This window comes from Lontra canadensis, unplaced genomic scaffold (assembly GCF_010015895.1).
Source record: "Lontra canadensis isolate GAN:19392208 unplaced genomic scaffold, GSC_riverotter_1.0 scaffold33, whole genome shotgun sequence".
Lineage (NCBI taxonomy): Eukaryota > Metazoa > Chordata > Mammalia > Carnivora > Mustelidae > Lontra > Lontra canadensis.
The window spans coordinates 19801291-19823186 of NW_022631027.1; the positions used below are offsets into that span (position 1 = coordinate 19801291).

General features: G+C 36.2%; 1 protein-coding gene across 1 annotated transcript in view; it reads right to left on the reverse strand.

Moving 5' to 3' along the window:
- LOC116873465 (calcium-binding mitochondrial carrier protein SCaMC-1-like) overlaps nt 1-21896 on the reverse strand; it is a 130548-nt gene that overhangs the window by 5129 nt on the left and 103523 nt on the right. The window contains 3 exon segments of the mRNA XM_032867271.1: nt 1274-1381; nt 7495-7647; nt 10264-10422. Of these exon segments, the coding sequence (XP_032723162.1) occupies nt 1274-1381; nt 7495-7647; nt 10264-10422 (420 nt within the window).

Here is a 21896-nt window from a genome sequence, read left to right on the forward strand (position 1 = left end):
CAGTATCGTACTTCAAGCCTTTACTATCACTTCATACAATCTCTTGTATGTAGCTATCTCATTTCTCTAGTCTCTCTCACTCTAAAACAACTTTACCAAGATTATATTTCAGGTTCCAAAATATTTGATGGCTTTGTTTTTTTTTAAGAAATTGAAATTATATTTCTTACACTGCATTCAAGAGCCTTTCTGATCTGGCCCAACCCATTATCCATGGTATTATCCAGTCCAAACCTAAGTATCTGCTCTTTTACCACCATTCCTTTGCTTAAGTCATTATTTCCACCTAAAAGGCCTTCCTCATTATCTCTGAATGTCTAAAATCTAAGCCACACTCACATATTCTATTCATGTCTTTCATGAAACTCCTAGCTGGCAATAATTTCTCCCCTCTGAATTTGATAGCACTCATATTGACCTCTCTTCTAGAATTTATATTTTCTATTTTGGATCATCATTATTGACATACATGTTTTATCTCCCTATCTAACCTATAAGTTCCATGACCAAAATGCCTGTCTGATTTGTCTTTGCATCTAGAAAAATACCTTAAACTTAGTGTCTGTGCAATACAGATTTGATATGATTAATGACTAAGTGATTCTATCAATCAAGCAAGCAAGCAATGATTTTTTTTAATCTTCTTGATACATCTGCAATACTACCTTGATCCCAAATAAACAAACAAAAGGGCCAATTAACACTTGGTACGAGATTTAAATCCTGTAGCTATAAAGCTGTTTATTATATAAAATTCTGATCTATTTTAATTTATTTTGAAAGTTATAGTTTGTGGGGCACCTCAGTGGCTCAGTCAGTTGGGCACCCAATTCTTGATTTTAGCTCAGGTCATGATATCAAGGTTGTGAGATTGAGCCCAGAGTGGAGTCCAGATCCATGGGGAATGTGCTTCTCTCCTTTTCCCTCTCTCTCTGCCCTTCCCCTGCCCCGCCCCTCCCACCCTGGCTTGCATGCCCTTCACTCTCTCTCAAATAAATTTTTTAAAACATTTTTTATAGATTTTATTTATTTATTTCACAGACAGAGATCACAAGTAGGCAGAGAGGCAGGCAGAGAGAGAAGGAAGCAGGCTCCCAGCTGAGCAGAGAGCCCGATGTAGGGCTTGACCCTGGGACCCTGAGATCATGACCTGAGCTGAAGGCAGAGGCTTTAACCCACTGAGCCACCCAGGCGCCCCTCAATAAATATTTTTTCAAAGTTATACTTTGCACTGGAAGTATTACTTTACTTAAAATTTTATAATAATACATACCTCCATGGGATAAATACAGGTCTACGCAGTTGCCCCAGCCAATGAGCCAGATATAAATCTCTCAATAATTTCTACTTTAGTACCATCAAAACTAAGCCAATTCTTATACTGTATAAATAAAAATATTGAACTGTATAATATTACTGAAATAGAATATATATATATGTATATATATATTTTTTTCCTAAGTTTATAACATTAATTAGTAGTATAGAATTATTTGAAAAAGTATTCCAGATACCTGACATTAGCATCTAGAGGAATACTTGATTTTAATTTTTATGCCATTAGTTGTCTGAGATAATAAGTAAGACTTCTCTATTCGGTGTCCTTTTCCCCTTATTTTTTACCCACAGAATGAGTTAGCAACATTAAATCACTTAAGCATACTCATGAATATGCTATTTCATAGAGAGCATGCAAATGACAAAAAAGGAGTCAGGGACTGTATCTGTTATCTCTTTTTCACTCCATGTCTTACATAAGCAAGGTACTTAATATTATTTGGTTACAGGTTAATCAAGAATAGTAACAATGTGAGAAGCTCTTTCCCTTACAAGGAACAAGGGGTTACTCTTGTTAGCTTAAGTAGCAGGGAGGTTACTGCAATAACACATGTAAAAATAAGGAAAACAAATATCAGCACAGAAGTCAGGCTTCATAGGAACTAAAGTAAGTCAAGTTTCATGGAGACTGAAACTGGGAACTCATTTAGGATCCAAGACAGCCTTAGCAAACTGATTCTCTTGTTACCTCCTAGGCAAGATGTTTTCCTGTTTGCCTTTTCTAGAGGCCTATCATCAATATAATTCAGCTATTCTCTATGAACTAACTCTACCTCTCAAATCAGTGCCTCTCCATCAAAAAATATGATTGAGGGGCGCCTGGGTGGCTCAGTGGGTTAAGCCTCTGCCTTAGGCTCAGGTCGTGATCTCAGAGTCCTGGGATCGAGCCCCGCATCGAGCTCTCTGCATGGCGGGGAGCCTGCTTCCTCCTCTCTCTCTCTCTGCCTGCCTCTCTGCCTGCTTGTGATCTCTCTCTTTGTGTTGAATAAATAAATAAAATCTTAAAAAAAAGTGTGATTGATTCAGTTAATATGAGAGACTGCTATATGTTCCCTGTACCCAATGTCTTCATCCTTTTAGTAACAGAGTTGACACAGCTGCAAACTACATTTCCTGCCTCTTTCCTGGAGCTAGGTTGTGTGGCTAAGTGACTAATTTTGGCCAGCGAGATATGAAAGGAAGTTGAGTATGCAAATTTTGACATCTCTTTAAAGAGGCCTGACCCAGACTCCTCTTTCTTCCACCTGAAGAATGGCAAAGATGGAAGCAACCTCGGAAGCCATATCTTGAAGATGGCAGAGCTGTACCACTAACTCTAGACCATTGGCCTCTATCTCATTTAAGCTACTGTACTTTGGAATTTGTTTGTTTTAACAGCTTAGGATGAACCCAAACAAGAACAGGAATTTGTTACTAACACAGGGTACTATCATTAACTTAAACCTAAAATATGTGACACTGGCTTTATTGTCAGGACACAGATACTGCAGTCTGAGAAGATGATGATCTTTCTAATGCTTTGTGGAAATGCTTGATAAAACTTCCTGCTGTGATAATTTGGAAGGTATATCGTGTGCTTTTTGAGCCTGAAGTGCTAGGAAAACTGACTGTAAAACCTCAGAATGTTGGTCAGTGTTGCCCACTCCTCGCTTCTTTTAGCAAGATCTATTAACACATGACCTGATGCATCTCTCTGTTTTTCAGCCACAGGGCCTTCTCCAAAGCCAATTTGCAAGCAGAAATGGAAGGAAATGGAGTTCTGCTAAGGAAGTTTTCTTAGCCTGGCTCAGTAGTCAAGAATGGTGGGCTTCCAAGTAGGAAAAGCCACCTGCTCTGTTCCCCAACAGAAGGAAATTAGATGTCCCAAAGAGCTTGCCCAGCTGACAAAGTCAGGTGTTGTCATCTAATTTCAGCCTATTGTTTTAGTTGACACCAATGTAGCCCACTATAAAAATGAGAGAGAGGATGAATGACTAAGCACAGGAACTGGAAAATAAAACATCAGAGAAGAGATTTTTAGATATGGCTGCTCCATGTGATATTGACTGGAAACAAACAGAGAAGTGGTATAAGAAGTTTTTGAAAGACTGGTATGCTAGAAAACCCATAAGCAAAGCCGATAAAACCCTATGTTTCATTGATCTCCAAAGCAACTCTCAGGCCCCAAACCTAAGCAGGCTTTCACTAGCCATGGTAGACCCTTCCAGAGCCCCACATCAAATCTGGACAGTTCTGTGCAGACTCACAGACTCACTTCACTGACAGAAACCCATCAAAAGAAATATCCTCCCATCTCTCTGCTTTTCTGACTCAGAGCCTTCTCTGAAACTATGGGAGCCTATCCAGCTCAGAAGTCTGGGGAAGTTAAACTCCTAAGAGCAATCTTCATACAATATGGGACAGAAACTGGCAGATAAATGGCCCAGCTCTCTTCCTTCAGATAGATAATTCTGGGAATAATTCTGTACATATCCTAGAAGTTCCTTAAAGAATCAAGCCCCTACTGCATATAACTGAAACCTCATGTATGTACCCTTGTATTGGCTTTTCTTCCTTCTGTGTCTCACTACCCCTGCTTCCTCATTCCTGCTTCTTCACAAATAAAATAGCTGTACCCAGACTTTTTTTGGGGGGATCCAAACTAAAGTAATTGGTATCACTTCAAAAGTGGTCCCATGTACCAATTAACAGCCAGAGATTGTCAGAGTGGCTCAAAAAACAACACCCAACTTATATGTTCTTTATAAGAAATCCACTTTAGAGATTAAGACACATATAGGTTAAATGTAAATGAATAGGGAAAAATATACCATGTTGACTTCAATCAAAAGAAAGTGTGAGTAGCTATATTAACTTTAGACAGAGCAGTCTTTAAACCAAGGAAAGTTAGGTAGGCTAAAGAAGGCATTACATACTGATAAAGGGGTTAATTATCTAAGGAGATATAACAATCTTTAGCATATATGTTCCTTGCAACAGACCATCAAACTACATGAGGTCAAAACTGATAGAAGTACAAAGAGACATAGATTTATCCAGGGGCACCTGGGTGACTCAGTCGGTTAAGTGTCCGCCTTTGGCTCAGGTCATGAACCAGGAGTCCCAGGATCAAGAGCTGCAATTGGGCTCCCTGCTCAGCAGGGAGTCTGCTTCTCCCTCTGACCTTTAACCCATCTGTGCTTTCTCTCTTTCACTCTCTCTCTCAAATAAATAAAAAAAATTTTTTTTTAAGAAACAGATGAATCCACTATCATAGCTGGAGATTTCAGCATCCTCTATTAGAAATGGATAGTTCCAGAAAAAAAAAAAAAATCAGTAATGACATAGCTGCACTTGACACCACCACCAATTGACTGTATGTAACTGAGTCCATAGACTATTTCATCCAACAATAGCAGAGTACACATTTTTCTCAAGCTTACATAGAACATTCAACAAGAAAGACAACATTCTGGGCCATAACACACACCGTAACAAATTTAAAAGAATGGAAAGCATACAATGGCTGCTCTGAGACCACAGTGGAATAAAATTAGAAATCAGTAAAAGAAAAATAATCTTTTAAAAATACCAAAATATGTGGAGATTTAAAAACACACTTCTAAATAACACACAGGTCAAAGAAGAAATCTCAAGAAAAGTTTAAAAATATTTTGAACTACATGAAAATGAAGACATAATTTATCAAGGAGTGGAAAGTAGTACTTAGACGGAAATACATAGCATTGAATATGTATATTAAAAAAAGAAAAAAAAAGAAATATTTATAAATAGTAATCACTTTCCACCTTGGAAAATTAGAAAAATAGCAAATTAAATCTAAAATAATAATAAGAAAAAATATAAAAAGAATTAGAACAGAAATTAATGAAATTGAAAATAGGAAATCAACAGAGAAAATCAACAAAATGAAAATCTGGTTCTTTGAAAAGTGGTCCTACAAAGTAGGTCTGCTGATGTTGTTAGAACTGGATCACTCACCAGCCACTTGACAACAATTGGATCTTAGTTGGCAAATGGAATGATGATAATCTGTGGTATGCTGTGGCATTATAATTACTAAAATTCATAGTCCTAGTGTCTTGGGATAGAGTACTGGTAGACAGAAAAGTAATATATTATTCAGCTGCCCTAATACTTGAATAGCATGGGGACAATTATAAAGATTGTGGAGTTGGTTGATTCTAATTCACTATCTTAGAAACTTTGAAGGAAGACAATGTCAAGGTTATAAGTAATCTAACTTTCACCATTAAGCATATTATGAACACTGTGAGGCCTTCATAGCAGCATTGAGAGATCCTCATAGACTGCTAAAAATCAGGCCCAAGATATAAATGTAAAGGTAACATAGTTATGAAGGAAACAATATAGAACCTCAAAAGGTCTCCTATGCTAACGTGAGGACGCTCACTGGGAAGGAGTAGGATCCTGACACATGGGATGGGAACATTTGGGTGCATATGCCTAAGAAATTTGAGCTCTCAAATTCACCAGCACCTTCCAGTTTGGCAAAAAGTTGTCCCCTTCCCACTGCTAGAGCAGAGCAGCTTCTCTTTGTACCCAGGCCATGCATGCAAATGACTCAAAGAGGCAGTTGCTTATCAAAAGGATGTTTGCTCTTCTCACAATCTGTCCCACTGCACCCCCCCCCAACCTCTGACTGCCTTCTAGCCAACAGTTTATGTAGAGTTAATTCTCAGATAGCCCAAGGACTTGGTTATTATGGACTGGAAGAAACCAGAGGAGGAGTGTGACAGTGGGTCACAAGAGTACTAATGGTAGGGATCTGAGGGATAGAATATAATGCTGGATAGGGAAGACTTTATTGATGTGGAGCACTCTCCCATGGCACAGGACTCCTGAAACCTATCCTAATATGGTGCTGGAACTGCTTTTTAAAGCTTAGGCATAGCTCTGACTGATAGTAAGCAAGGTGAAGATGCTGAAGTCTTGGCAGATTGTTGAGGAAAGAATAGGTAGACTCAGGAAGGTGGAAATATTACAGTGGAGTTTATCATGAGACTGGAGAGCCTACTAGTAGATTATGTTTCTAAGAGAAAAAGGGAGTCCTTGTTGAAAGACCCAAAGATGACTGTTCTTAAGGTCTACAGCAAGGGATGTTGCCATGAAACTCTTGCTATTATAGATATCTCTGATGAATCTGCACAAAGTAAAATGAAAACCTTTGGGAAAATATTCACCATTCTAGATGACATTAAGAACATTCATGATTCATGGAAAGAGGCCAAAATTAACAGGAGTGTAGAAGAAGGGGTTCCAGATTTCAGTGGAGACAGTTGCTGGAGGTATTGTGGAAACAGTAAGAGAACTAGAATTAGAAGTGGAGCCTGAAAATGGGACTGGATTGCTACAATCTCATAATAAAACTTCAATGGATAAAGAGCTTCTTTTAATAGATGAGCAAAAAAGGTGGTTTCTTGAGATAGAATTTAATTCTGGTGAAGATGCTGTGAAGACTGTTGAAATGACAATGAAGGATTTAGACTTAGTATCAACACTTAGTTGATACAGGAGCAGCAGGGTTTGAGAGAACTGACTCCAATTTTGAAAAAAGTTTTACTGTGGGTAAAGCGCTAGCAAACAGCGTCACATGCTACAGATAAATTGTTTGTGAAAGGAAGAGTTAATCAATGAGGCAAACTTCACTGCTGTCTTATTTCAAAAAATTGCCACAGCCACTCCAGCTTTCAGCAACTGCCACCCTCCTTAGTCAGCAGTCCTCAACTTCCAGACAAGACTCTCCACCAGGAAAAAGATTACAACTCACTGAAAACTCAGATGATGCTTAACATTTTTCAGCAATAAAGCACTTTTAATTAGAGTATATAAAGTTTTTTTTAGACCTAACGCTATCACATACTGACTAGACTACAGTATAGTGTAAACATAACTTCTAAATGCACTGGGAAACTAAAAATTCATTTGACTCACTTTATTGCGCTGGTCTAGAACCAAACCCACAATATCTTCATGGTATGCCTGTACTTACAGTGATATCTATTGCTGTGCACATTCCAGTTTTCTCTCTCATTGAATTCTAAATTTTTAAAAATTAAATATAAAATATTAAATATATATATATATATATAATCTGATCTTTATCATAAAATTCCATAAGTGATAACATTTTACCTGTTCATAGGCTCCAATCTTGAGAGCTGTCTCAGGTATAATTTTAAAAATATTTACATCATTTCCCCGCCAAAGAGAACGAATTCCTCCTTCTTTCAACATCTGTTCAAACCCATCAATCAATCTCATTCCCTTGGACTTTAAACTATGAACCTAGAAATGTACAGGAAATTTACTTTTAAATTTATTTTGCTGGTAATATAACATTGATGTTATTATTGCTAATAAAATAATACATAAATGTAGAAATCTATGAACACACCATTTTTACTGTACTTTAGAGACATATAAAATTGATATATTAATTTTTTCTTGTCCCCAAATATATACATTAATCTCATACATCAAAGAGAGCAACTTCAAGGGAACAGGAATGATTTAATTACCAGAGAATTTTTGCATAAACAAAATGTGTTGTTGCTGCTAAAATATTACAAGATTATTAAAGAGAACACTAAACTATGCACTGAAAAAGGAATGGATGAAAATATATCAAACTTTCAATAGCAGATACTTCTGGGTAGCAAGGTGTTAGGAGTTGAATTTGCCCCCACCAAAATTTATATGTTGAAGTCTTAATGCCTCAGAATGTGACCGTATTTGAAGACAGGATCTTTACAGAGATAATCAAGTTAGAGTAAGGCCTTAAACTGGGCCCTAAAAACTAATATGATTAATATCCTTAAAAAAGGGGAAATTTGGGCACAGAGACATGTGAGGAGGGAAGACAACATGAAGAGACACAGAGAAAAGACAGCCATCTACAAGCCAAGGAGAGACCTGGAACAGATCCTTTCCTCACCGCCCTCAGAAAGAACCAACTGTGCAGACACCTTGATCTCAGACTTCCAGACTTCCAAACTGTGAGGCAATAAACTTCTGTTGTATAAACCAGTTTACGATATTTTGTTACAGCAACCCTGGTGAACTAATACACAAGGATTACAGGCCACTTTATTGTCTTCCATTCCACTTTTCTCTATCTTCCCATTTTTCTAATGTATTATTTTTATAATGAGAATATGTTCTTTTTAAGAAAGCGAAAATTATAACATTAATAAAATACCACCCTGCCTATATTGTAGCAGAATAATAGGAGAGCAAGGTGAAATGGGCATTCTCATCTGTGGGAAGAAAAAGTCTGGAAAAGAACTTAACAGTATATATACATGCACACACATACACATACACACAGGCTTAAAAATGTTCTTATCATTACTTAACTTTTAGGAGGTCTTTCTAAATAAATAATCCTAAATATGAAAACTCATAAGCAATAATGTTCATTATGAACTATTATGAATTGTGATTTTAAAATAGTTTTAAAAACCACCTACATGTCTAATAGGAAAAAATAATTTAAAAAATTAATAACCACTTGAAATAATATAGTCATTAAAACCTGTATTTGAAGAACACACAAATATTTGAAATATTTGAATAATATTTGAAATACCATGCAAACATGCTCATGCTATACTCTTAATCTCAAAAACAAAAAACAATATACAAATTATTCATAAAATGAGCACTGCCACTGAGTATGGGGCATTCCTGCTATAGATACAGGAGATCTGGAGAAAGCAAACCCAAATCTGTTCAGGGGTGCCTTGTGGCTGCAGACCTGAGTGCTCACAACTTGGTAAGTGTAAAAAAAGCAGAAGGATGTTCCTTGGCTGATTCTATTGTGCCTCATCACCTGTTGCCCACAAGAGCTAGCAGGATCTGCAAACTTTTCAATCTCTCTGCAGAAGACGATGCCCACCAATACAGTGTCAGAAAGCCTGTTAACAAAGAGGGTGAAACACCCAGGACCCAAGTGCCCGGCATTCAGCATCTCATTGCTCCACATACCTTGTGACACAAACAATGCCTATGAAGAAAAAGCATACTAAGAAAAATAATAGAGTCCGCAGAACATGCTAAACTTTTAGCCAAGGAAGGAAGGAAGCCAAAGGAGAACATCAGATTGTCAAGAGATGGAGACTATCACCTCTGAGAGTTCCTACTTCTACATTTGAGTCTGTCAAAAGTAAGATTTTCTAAAAGTAACAAATAAATAAGATCAGAAAACAACCAAAAAACCTATTAATAATCCATTACCAAATGTCACCAATGTTACAAAAAAACCCAAAAGACAATTAAACACCCCAGCATGCAAGTTTAATTACAAATTTAAACTCACTAGATTGTGAATTATTAAGTTTTGTATCCTTGTGAAGAAAGTATTCAGCAAATACTAAATTTTAATTATGAAAGTTAATAGATTAAACTATGCACTATTAAAACTACTATTGACAATCCATTACTCAGTAAAATAAAGATAATTAGACAACATGACCTCTAGTAAGGTATCAGTCAATAACACACTCTAAGTAACTTATTTGCCAATTCTTAGAAATATGCTTAATACTTGAGTAGAACAATAGAACCACGCTATTCTGTAAGTGCCAGAATCTAGAGATAATCAATAAATAAGACTAATGGTATCTTATCACTTCTTTGATATTTTTAGTTATATTTCTGAAAAAACTTCTAATAGAGTGTTCTATTATTATTATTTCAAATAAAAATAATTTAAATAGCACAGAAGCATCTTTAAGAAAATTAAAAAATCTTTTAATATTGAAAATAAGAAAATTGGCATTTTCAGAAAAATGTGAAACTTTAATGAGAAATAGTATGAAATGTGCCAAAATATTTCTGTCTGAAAACTGTCAAGGGTTTTTCAAGTGACTTTAATGCTTAGGGGTCAAGTGTGCAAACTACCTGCATCATGACCTTCAAGCAGTCAAAGGGGGCCATGCATGTCCTCGCAACAGCGCCAGCTATGCCTCCTACCACCAAATGCCTCCACCAATCTCCAGAAATCTTTTCTTCTTCAGAAAATTCATCTGGAATAGATATACTCTCCCCTATGTCAATTATCTGATAAATATGTAAAAATGAATTACATAATAAAGTACACATGCTTGATAAATTAAAAGGATAACTTTTTTAAAAAGGATACTTTTTTACAAAGACCAAAAACCCAAAGTTCTTTTTCATATCTCACCTCCTATTAACAAATACTGACAATTTTCTTAGCACTTGTACTAGTAGTACAAGTAGGATTGTCTAGACCAAATGATTTTTAATAATACATTCACATATAGATTTAAAATCTGTAAAAATCAATTCCTTTTAAATTAGAGTCATTAATTTTAAACTCTCAAGCTATTTAGATTAATGTCTTCCATGAAAAATGTAAACACTCAATGCAGGGATAATGTCCTAGTCACATACCACAATGTCTGACGCACAATGCTTAATTAAGTTTCTCTGCTTTATTTCAAAATCTCTTGAATTCCACTAGGTACTTACCTAACCTGTCAGAATTCAAGAGTGGTATTTTATACTCTCATACTTCTTTCTCTATTATTTACATTGACTCTTTTCTCAAATGACGATTTTCTTTTTAAAACTCTGAACTCTAACAAGTTTTGCATTTCACTTTATTTTCAGTCATCATACTTGCTTTTGCTAAAAATATCCATTTCTGCTAAATGTTGAGGCAATGTGACTCACTGAAAAGAGTGTCACACTAGACACAGGGGATCCAGGTTCCATTACTTGTCGATCACGGCAGACAAGTAACTTCTCTTCTTAGTTTTCCCACCTTCAATTATGCATTCATTGAGTGCCCCCTTTCCAAGGACCATTCCATCTCAGAACTTTGTACTTCATTTTCCCTCTACCAAGGACCTTTCTCCTTGGCTCTTTCCATATATTCCTCTCCAATACTTAGCAAATCTTTATTAGTTCATTTCTATCTGTTGCTTGCTTCCTCCTTTAGAAAATAAGCCTGATAAGAGCAGCAACCTGGTCTTTTTTATGCACTGTTATAAATTGCACTTTGGTCAGTGAAGATAAGTGTGCTCAAAAAATATTTGTTGAATTGGGGTGTCTGGGTGACTCAGTGTGTTAAGCCTCTGCCTTCAGCTCAGGTCATGATCTCAGGGTCCTGGGATGGAGCCCCGCATTGGGCTCTCTCCAATGGGGAGCCTGATTCCCAACCCCCTCCCCCCCAGCCTGTCTCTCTGCCTACTTGTGGTCTCTGTTTGTCAAATAAACACATAAAAATCTTTTAAAAAATTTTGTTGAATTAATAAATTAATACATCAGGTGCTGGGTTGTGTATTCATAATATGGCGCAGAAAGCAAGTTTCTCCCCTCTGGGAGTTTACACTATAATACAAAACATAGGAAAGGAAACAAGCAATTATAATACAGAGGAATAAGTACAATAACAAGGGTAGCAAAAAAAGTATTTTAAGAACATAGTACAGAGACATTTAACAGAGTGTAGAATTTTGTTTTGTTTTGTTTTGTTTTGTTTTTGTTGGGGGAAGATGAGTGGAACTGTCAGGGAACACTTCATGTGAAGTGAATTAGAAGTAGCAAAGCAATATGAATCCAGGTATTCTGACCTCAAATGTTACCTGCTTGTCCATCACAGTGTACTAACTCCCTATAGAAGTAGGGATTAACCAAGGGAACGTTCTTTTTTTTTTTTTTTTTAATTATGTTTTGTTAGTCGCCATACAATACATCATTAGTTTTTGATGTAGTGTTCCATGGTTCTTTGTTTGCAGAGTGCTCTGGGCAAAGAAAATAATTTGTTTGAAGACATTAGGTATTTTAAAAACTTTAAGGCTAAGGTCGCCTAGGTGGCTCAGTAGGTTAAAGCCTCTGTCTTTGGCTCAGGTCATGATCCCATGGTCCTGGGATCGAGCCCCATGTCGGGCTCTCTGTTTAGCAGGGAGCCTGCTTCCTCCTCTCTCTCTCTCTCCCTACTTGTGATCTCTGTCTGTCAAATAAATAAAAATCTGAAACAAACAATCAAACAAAAAACTTTAAGGCTATATATAGGGATGGATGAAGAATAAAGGAAAGTTCAAGACATTGGAATAATGTTGGCATTTCTGACATGGGTAATTAGGAAGATGATGACGCCATTCATCAAAGTGATAAAAGAATATCTAGGGGACAAACAATGTGGTATGTGTTTGAGGTGTCCCAATTGCTATCCAATAAATGCTTGCACGTGCAGAAGGAAGGTGTGCTCTAGAGACATAAGATTTGGGGAAATCAATTAGCCTAAACCTGGTAGTTCAATGTGGAAGAATAAATAGGATTGTCTAGGGAAAAAATACATACAGAGTAAGAGGCCAAAAAAAGTTGAAAAAAACAACACAGAAGAAAACTAATATATAAGAGACAGAATGAAAAAGAATACTCTCAAGGGAGACAGAAAATGACAGAAAGGTGGGAAAAAAAAAACAGGAGAATGCAGTGTCAAGGAAGCCAGCTAAAGAGAACATGTAAAAAGAGAGAGTGGTAAGATCTAGAAAATATCCACTGAACTAACAGTAGGGAGACTGGCTTAGTAAAAGAATTTCTACAAAGTGGTGAAAGCAAAGCCAATTAGTTGAGAAGTGAATAAGAAGTGTAGCCATGAAGAGAGAAAAAGGATAAGGTAGCTAGAGGGGACTTTAGTAGGATTACATTTTTTTAAAAAATGGTACTGGCTTAATTATGTTAAATGTTATATTTAAATGCAGGATACTTAAATACAAAAAATAAAGGAGATAATGAAGAGAATAAGGCCCCTGAATGGGTCAAAGAGGAAATAAAAAGGGAAATTTAAAAAAAAAATCTTGAGAGAAATGGAAACACAACATACCAAAACTTACAGCATGCAGCAAAAGAAGTTCTTAGAGGAAAGTTCATAGTGATACAGGCCTACCTCAAGAAACAAGAAAAACCTCAATCTAAATTTAAATTTTAAGAAACTAGTATTATGCTAACTGAAATAAGTTAGTGAGAAAAAGACAAATAATGTATGATTTCATGCAAATGTGGAATTTAAGAAACAAAACAGATGAACATAGGGGAAGGGAAGGAAAAATAAAATAAGATGAAAATAGGGAGGCAGACTCTTATTCTAGAAAACAAACTGAGGGTCACTGGAGGGGGGCGGGGTATTTGGGTGATGGGCATTAAGGACAGCACTTGATATAATAAGTACTGAGTGTTATATGCACCTAACGAATCATTAAATACTACCCCTGAAACTAATAAAAAATAATAATACCTTAAGGTTCTAGAAAAAGAAAAACTAAGACCAAAGTTAGTAGAAGGAAGGAAAATAATAAAGATCAGAGCAGAAATAAGTGAAATAGAGACCAGAAACAAAAGCAAACAAACAAACAAAAAAACAAACAATCACCAAAACTAAGAGCTGTTTTATTTTAAAGATAAACGAAATTGGCAAGTGTTTAGCTAGATTAACTAAAAAGAAAGAGAAGATTCAAATAAAAGCAGAAAAAAAAGGAGACATTACAACTGATACTACAAAACTATAATGGTTAAGACACTATTCTGAACAATTATACATCAATAAGTTGCATTATCTAGAAGAAATGTATAAATTCGAAGGCATATAAAACATACTGAGACAGGGGCACCTGGGTGGCTCAGTGGGTTAAGGCCTCTGCCTTCATCAAGCCCCGCATCAGGCTCTCTGCTTGGCAGTGAGCCTGCTTCCCTTTCCTCTCTCTGCCTACTTGTAATCTCTGTCTGTCAAATAAATAATAAATAAAATCTTAAAAAACAAACAAACAAACATACTGAGACCGAATCATGAAGAAAGAGAAAATCTGAACAGACTAATAATGAGAAAGCAAATTGAATCACTAATCAAAAAAATCTCCTAACACAGAAATGTCCAGGAACAGATTATATCCCTGATGAATTCTACCAAAATTTAAAGAAGAATTAATGCTAATCATTCTCAAACTCTACTAAAAAAAACTGAAGAAAATGGAACCCTTCCAAACTCATTTAAAAAAAATTTTTTTTTATTTATTTTCAGCGTAACAGTATTCATTGTTTTTGCACCACACCCAGTGCTCCATGCAATCTGTGCCCTCTCCAATACCCACCACCTGGTTCCCCCAACCTCCCACCCCCCGCCCCTTCAAAACCCTCACATTGTTTTTCAGAGTCCATAGTCTCTCATGGTTCATCTCTCCTCCCAATTTCCCTCAACTCCCTTCTCCTCTCTAACTCCCCTTGTCCTCCATGCTATTTGTTATGCTCCACAAATCAGTGAAACCATATGATAATTGACTCTCTCTGCTTGACTTATTTCACGCAGCATAATCTCTTCCAGTCCCATCCATGTTGCTACAAAAGTTGGGTATTCATTCTTTCTGATGGAAGCGTAATACTCCATAGTGTATATGGACCACATCTTCCTTATCCATTCGTCCGTTGAAGGGCATCTTGGTTCTTTCCACAGTTTGGAGACTGTGGCCATTTCTGCTATGAACACTGGGGTAGAGATGGCTCTTCTTTTCACTACATCTGTATCTTTGGGGTAAATACCCAATAGTGCAATTGCAGGGTCATAGGGAAGCTCTATTTTTAATTTCTTGAGGAATCTCCACACTGTTCTCCAAAGTGGCTGCACCAACTTGCATTCCTACCAACAGTGTAAGAGGGTTCCCCTTTCTCCACATCCTCTCCAGCACATGCTGTTTCCTGTCTTGCTAATTTTGGCCATTCTAACTGGTGTAAGGTGGTATCTCAATGTGGTTTTAATTTGAATCTCCCTGATGGCTAGTGATGATGAACATTTTTTCATGTGTCTGATAGCCATTTGTATGTCTTCATTGAAGAAGTGTCTGTTCATATCTTCTGCCCATTTTTTTTATATGATTGTCTGTATTGTGTGTGTTAAGTTTGGGGAGTTCTTTATAGATCCTGGATATCAATCTTTTGTCTGTACTGTCATTTGCAAATATTTTCTCCCATTCCGTGGGTTGCCTCTTTGTTTTGTTGACTGTTTCCTTTGCTGTGCAGAAGCTTTTGATCTTGATGAAGTCCCAAAAGTTCATGTTCGCTTTTGTTTCCTTTGCCTTCAGAGACATATCTTGAAAGAAGTTGCTGTGGCTGATATTGAAGAGGTTACTGCCTATGTTCTCCTCTAGGATTCTGAAGGATTCCTGTCTCATATTGAGGTCCTTTATCCATTTTGAGCTTATCTTTGTGTACAGTGTAAGAGAATGGCCGAGTTTCATTCTTCTACATATAGCTGTCCAGTTTGCCCAGCACCATTTACTGAAGAGACTGTCTTTTTTCCACTGTATATTTTTTCCTGTTTTGTTGAAGATTATTTGACCGTAGAGTTGAGGGTCCATATCTGGGCTCTCTGCTCTGTTCCACTGGTCTATGTGTCTGTTTTTATGCCAGTACCATGTTGTCTTGGTGATCACAGCTTTGTAGTAAAGCTTGAAATCAGGTAATGTGATGCCCCCCGTTTTATTTTTGTTTTTCAACATTTCCTTAGTGATTCAGGATTTCTTCTGATTCCATACAAATTTTTGGATTATTTGCTCCAGCTCTTTGAAAAATACCGGTGGAATTTTGATTGGAATGGCATTAAAAGTATAGATTGCTCTAGGCAGTATAGACATTTTAAAAATGTTTATTCTTCCAATCCAAGAGCATGGAATGATCTTCCATCTTTTTGTGTCTTCTTCAATTTCTTTGAACAGAAATATAGAGACAATCTACAGAAAGAAAGACTTCAAAGGTAGCATAATGTTAATAAAAACGTATCTATCAATAATCACTCTCAATGTGAATGGCCTAAATGTGCCCATAAAATGGCACAGGGTTGCAGATTGGATAAAACGACAGGACCCATCCATACGTTGTCTACAAGAGACCCATTTTGAACCTAAAGATACACCCAGACTGAAAGTGAAGGGATGGAGAAGCATCTTTCATGCCAATGGGCCTCAAAAGAAGGCTGGGGTAGCGGTTCTCATATCAGATCAATTAGATTTTAAACTAAAGACTGTAGTCAGAGATAAAGAAGGACACGACATAATTCTTAAAGGGACTATCCACCAAGATGATCTAACAATTGTAAATATCTATGCCCCCAATATGGGAGCAGCCAATTACATAAGAAAACTGTTAATCAAGATAAAGAGTCATATTGATATGAATACATTAATAGTAGGAGATCTTAACATGCCTCTCTCAGAAATAGACAGATCATTGAAGCAGAAAATCAATAAAGAAACAAGAGCATTGAATGACACATTGGACCAGATGGACCTCATAGATATATACAGAACATTCCACCCTAAAACAACAGAATACTCATTCTTCTCAAGTGCACATGGAACCTTCTCAAGAATAGACCACATACTGGGTCATAAATAAGGACTCAACCAAAAACTGAGATTATTCCCTGCATATTCTCAGATCACAATGCTTTGAAACTGGAGCTCAATCACAAGGAAAAGTTCGGAAGGAACTCAAACACCTGGAAGCTAAAGACCACCTTGCTTAAGAATGCTTGGATCAACCAGGAGATCAAAGAAGAACTGAAACAATTCATGGAAACCAATGAGAATGAAGACACTTCGGTCCAAAACCTATGGGATACAGCAAAGGCGGTCCTAAGGGGGAAATACATAGCCATCCAAGCCTCCCTCAAAAAAATAAAAAAATGCAGAACACACCAGCTGTCTCTACACCTTAAAGAACTGGAGAATCAACAACAAATCAAACCAACTCCACACATAAGAAGGGAAATAATCAAGATTAGAGCTGAGATCAATGAGGTAGAAACCAGAGATACAGTAGTACGTATCAATGAAACTAGAAGCCGGTTTTTTGAAAGAATCAATAAGATTGATAAACCATTGGCCACACTAATCCAAAAGAAAAGAGAGAAAGTCCAAATTAATAAAATTATGAATGAAAAGGGAGAGATCACAACTAATACCAAGGAAGTAGAAACAATCATCAGAAGTTATTATCAACAGTTATATGCCAATAGGCTAAGTAACCTAGATGAAATGGATGCATTCCTAGAAAACTATAAACTCCCAAAATTGAACCAGGAAGAAATTGACAACCTGAATAGACCGATATCTAGTAACGAGATTGAAGCAGTGATCAAAAACCTCCCAAACTCATTTTTATAATACCAGCATTACCCTGATACAAAAGTCAGACAAGGACACTACAAGAAAAGAAAACTACAAACCAATTGCCCTAATGAACAGAAATGCAAAAATCTTCCACAAAATATTAGCAAATAGAATTTAATGGCACATTAAAAGGATCATGATAAATGGGATTTATCCCTGGGATGCAAAGATGGTTCAACATTCACAAATCAAAAAATGTGATGTATCACATTAATAGAATTAAGGATAAAAATCATATGATCATATCAATAGAGGCAGAAAAGCATTTGACAAAATTCAATATCCTTTCAAAATTAAAACCATCAAAAAATTGGGTATAGAATGAGTATAACTCAACATATTAAAGGCCATATATGACAAGCCCATGGCTAACATAATACTCAATGGTTAAAGGTTGGAAACCTTTCCTTAAAGATCAGGAACTCACAATGACCATTCTTCTAACCAACCCTATAAACATAATACTGAAAGTCTTAGCCTCAACAATTGAGAAAGAAAGATAAATAAAATCCGCCTGTGTGGATCAGTTGGTTAAGCCTCTGACACCTGACTTCAGTTGAGGTCATGATCTCAGGGTCATTAGATCAAGCTCCGTGTCAGGCTCCATATATCAAGTGTGGATACTGCTTAAGATTCTCTCCTTTTCCCTCTGCCTCTTCCTGCTCTCTCTTTCTCTCAAAAAAAAAAAAAAAAAAAAAATCTTTCTCTCTCTGCCCCTCCCCCTGCTCCCATGCACTCTTTCACTCTCTCTCAAAAACAAACAAAAAGGCATCCAAATCAATCTAAATCAGTATGAAAGAAGTAAAATTGTCTGTGTTGCAAATGACATGATTTTACATATAGGAAATCTAAAGACTCCACCAAAAAAAACCCAAAAAACTGTTAGAACTAAGTGGAATCAGTAAAGTTGCAAGATACAAAATCAATATATAAAAATTAGTTGCATTTCTATACACTAGCAACAAAATACCTGTAAAATAAATATAGGAAACAATCTAATTTAGAATAGCATCAAAAACAATAAAACAGGAATAAATTTAACCAAGGAGGTAAGAGAGTTATACAACAAAAACTAAATAACTTTGATGAAAGAAATTGAATATGACACAAATAAATGGAAAGATCACACTTGTGGATTGGAAGAATTAATATTGTTAAATGTCCACATACCCAAAGCCATCTATAGATTATATCTATAGATATAGCAAGCCCTATCAAAATTTTCAACAGCAATTTTTACAGAAATCGAAAAAAAAAATCCTAGAATGCATATGGAAACACAAACCTCAAATAACAATAGCAATCCTGAGAGAGAACAAAGCTGGAAGCATTATACTCCTTGATTTCAAGCTATACTACAAAGCTAGAGTAATGAAAACAGTATGATACTGACACAAAAACAGACACATAAGCCAATGGAACAGAATTGAGAGCCCAGAAATAAATCCTCACATATATTGTAAACAGTATGATACTGGCACAAAAATAGACACACGAACTAATGGAACAGAATTGAGAGCCCAGAAATAAATCCTCAGATATACAGTAAACTCACATTTGACAAAGGAGCCAAGAATATTCGATGGACAAGGAATAGTCTCTTAAAATAATGAGGTTAGAAAAACTGGATAATCACATGCACCAGAATAAAATTGGACCCCTATTAAACCACTTGGAAAAATTAACTCAAAATGGATTAAAAACTTAAACAGAAGATCTGAACCTGTAAAACTCCTTAAAGAAAACAAGGAAAAACTCCTTGACATGGGTCTTGGCAATGACCTTTTGGATATGACACCAAGAGCATAAGTAGCAAAAGCAAAAAGCTTTTTGTAAGCATCCAACTCTTGATTTCAGCTCAGGTCATGATCTCAGGGTCATAAGTCTGAGCCCCAAATCAGGCTCCACACTGAGCATGGAGTCTGCTTAAGGTTCTCTCGCTCCCTCTACCCTACACCACTCCCTCCCTTGCTCTCTCGCTCTCTAAAAAGAAAGCAAAAGCAAAAATTAATAAGTGGGTCTACATCAAACCTAAAGGCTTCTACACAGTAAAAGAAATAATAAGCAACATGAAAAAGGCAACCTACAGGATAGCAGAAAATACCTACAAATAATATATCTGATTTGGGGTTAATATCCAAAATATATAAGGGTCTCATAAACTCAATAACAAAACAAACAAACAAAACCAATCTAATGAAAAAATGGCAAAACAACAAACCAGTTCTCAAAAAAACAAAAAAACATACAAATGAACAACACGTATGTGAAAAGATGGTCCACATGGCTAATGACAGGAAAATGCAAATCAAAATAACAATGATATTAACTCCCGTTAGAATGGCTACTACCTACAAAACAAGACATAACAAGTGTTGGTAAGGATGGAGAGAGAAGGGCAGGAACAGGAATACTTTTGCATTGTTGGTGGGAATTAAGCCACTATGGAAATTAGTATGAGGTTCCTCAGAATATTAAAAACAGAACTGTCATATGATCCAGAAATTCCATTTCTTGAAGGAAATAAAATCAGGACCTCAGGGGCACCTGGGTAACTTGGTTAAGCATCTGACTCTTGGTTTCTGCTCAAGTTGTGATCTTAGGGTCCTGGGATCAAGCCCAAAGCCAGGCTACCTGATCATCATGGAATCTGCTTGTTTCCTTCTCCCTCTGCCCCTACCCCTGCTCATGTAAGTGTTCTCTCTCTCTTTCTCTCTCTCATTCTCTCTCTTGAATAAATAAAGCATTCAAAAAAAAGAAATCGGGATCTCAAAAAGGTATCTGTACCTCCATGTACACTGCAGCATTATTCACAAAAAACAAGTTAGGGAAACAACCTAAGTGTCTACCTGTAGATGAATAAGCACTATATATACATATTGGATTATTAATCAGCCATTAGAAAAAAGAAAATCCTGCTATTTGCAACAATGTGGATGGACCATAAGGGCATTATGCTAAGTGAAATAAATCAAACAGAGAAAGACAAATACTGCATAGTATCACTTATATATGGAATCTATAAGCCAAATTCATAGAAACAGAGTATAATGGTAGTTGCCAAGAGCTGGGAAATGAGGAAAGTGGGACGATGTTGGTCTAAGAACAAAAACCTCTGGTTATGAGGTGATTAAGTTCTGGGGATCTACTGTAAAGCATGGTGATTAGTAATGTATTATATACCTGAAAGTTGCTAAGAGAGTAAATCTTAATTGTTCTCACCTCACCAAAGAAATGGTAATTATATGAGGGTTATGGAGGGAAATGTGACAGTCATTTCACAATACATAAGTGTATCAGATATGTTGTACACCTTAACTTATACAATGTTGGGTCAATTCTAGCTCAAGAAATCTTGAAAAAACCGATAAAGATAAAAATAGACATTTTGTAGAAAAGAACATGTGAATCTCTACTACTTCTATGAAGATATGTTAGAAATACACATTAAGACAAGATACCACTCTACACTCAACAGAATGGAAAATATTATAAAATTGGATAATACCAAACAATATTCATGCTTTGCTGATGGAAATGTAAGCTAGTATAGAAAGTCATTTGGGAAATAACATGGCTATCTTTCATAGAATTAAGACTGGATAACCTCTGTAAAATTTGCAAATGCATATTCCTTTTGACTCAGAAATCCAGGTGAAATTCTCTAAGGTACAAAAGAGGAAAGTTTTTTGTTTTTGTTTTTGTTTTTGTTTTGGATGAAGCTGTAGAAGATTTAGATGTCTATTACTAGGGAAATGGATAAAGATGTGTTAAATGCATACTATGTAGTGGTTAGAAGCAATAAACTAGATGAACGCATAACAACAAGGACAATCTTAAAATCATAACACTGAGTGAACAAAGTAAGAAATCAGTTGTGGCCTTTAGCACAATACCACCTTATGTAAATTAATCACACACACATGAAACACTATATGATTCCTAAGAATATATACATATCTAAGACACAGACTACACATACTAGAATAAGCTCCTATTATAATAAGTAATATTTATTGAAGCCATATATTACCTGCCCAGCCCTTTTCTAAATTCACTAGCTAATGTACTAATTTAATTCTCAAAACTCTTACCATTATTATCTCCAGTATATAATTGAGAAAATTGAGGCACAGAGGGGGCTATTTCTTAATATTTTATTTTTTTAGTGTTCCGAGACTCATTGTTTATGCACCACACCCAGTGCTTCATGCAATATGTGCTCTCTTTAATACCCACCACCAGGCTATGTATCTAGTGGTTGGCAGAAGGGAAATTCAGCCCTAGGCATCTGACTATGAAGCTTATGCTCTTTGTCCTCCCCTATATTGTCTATGAAGAGGA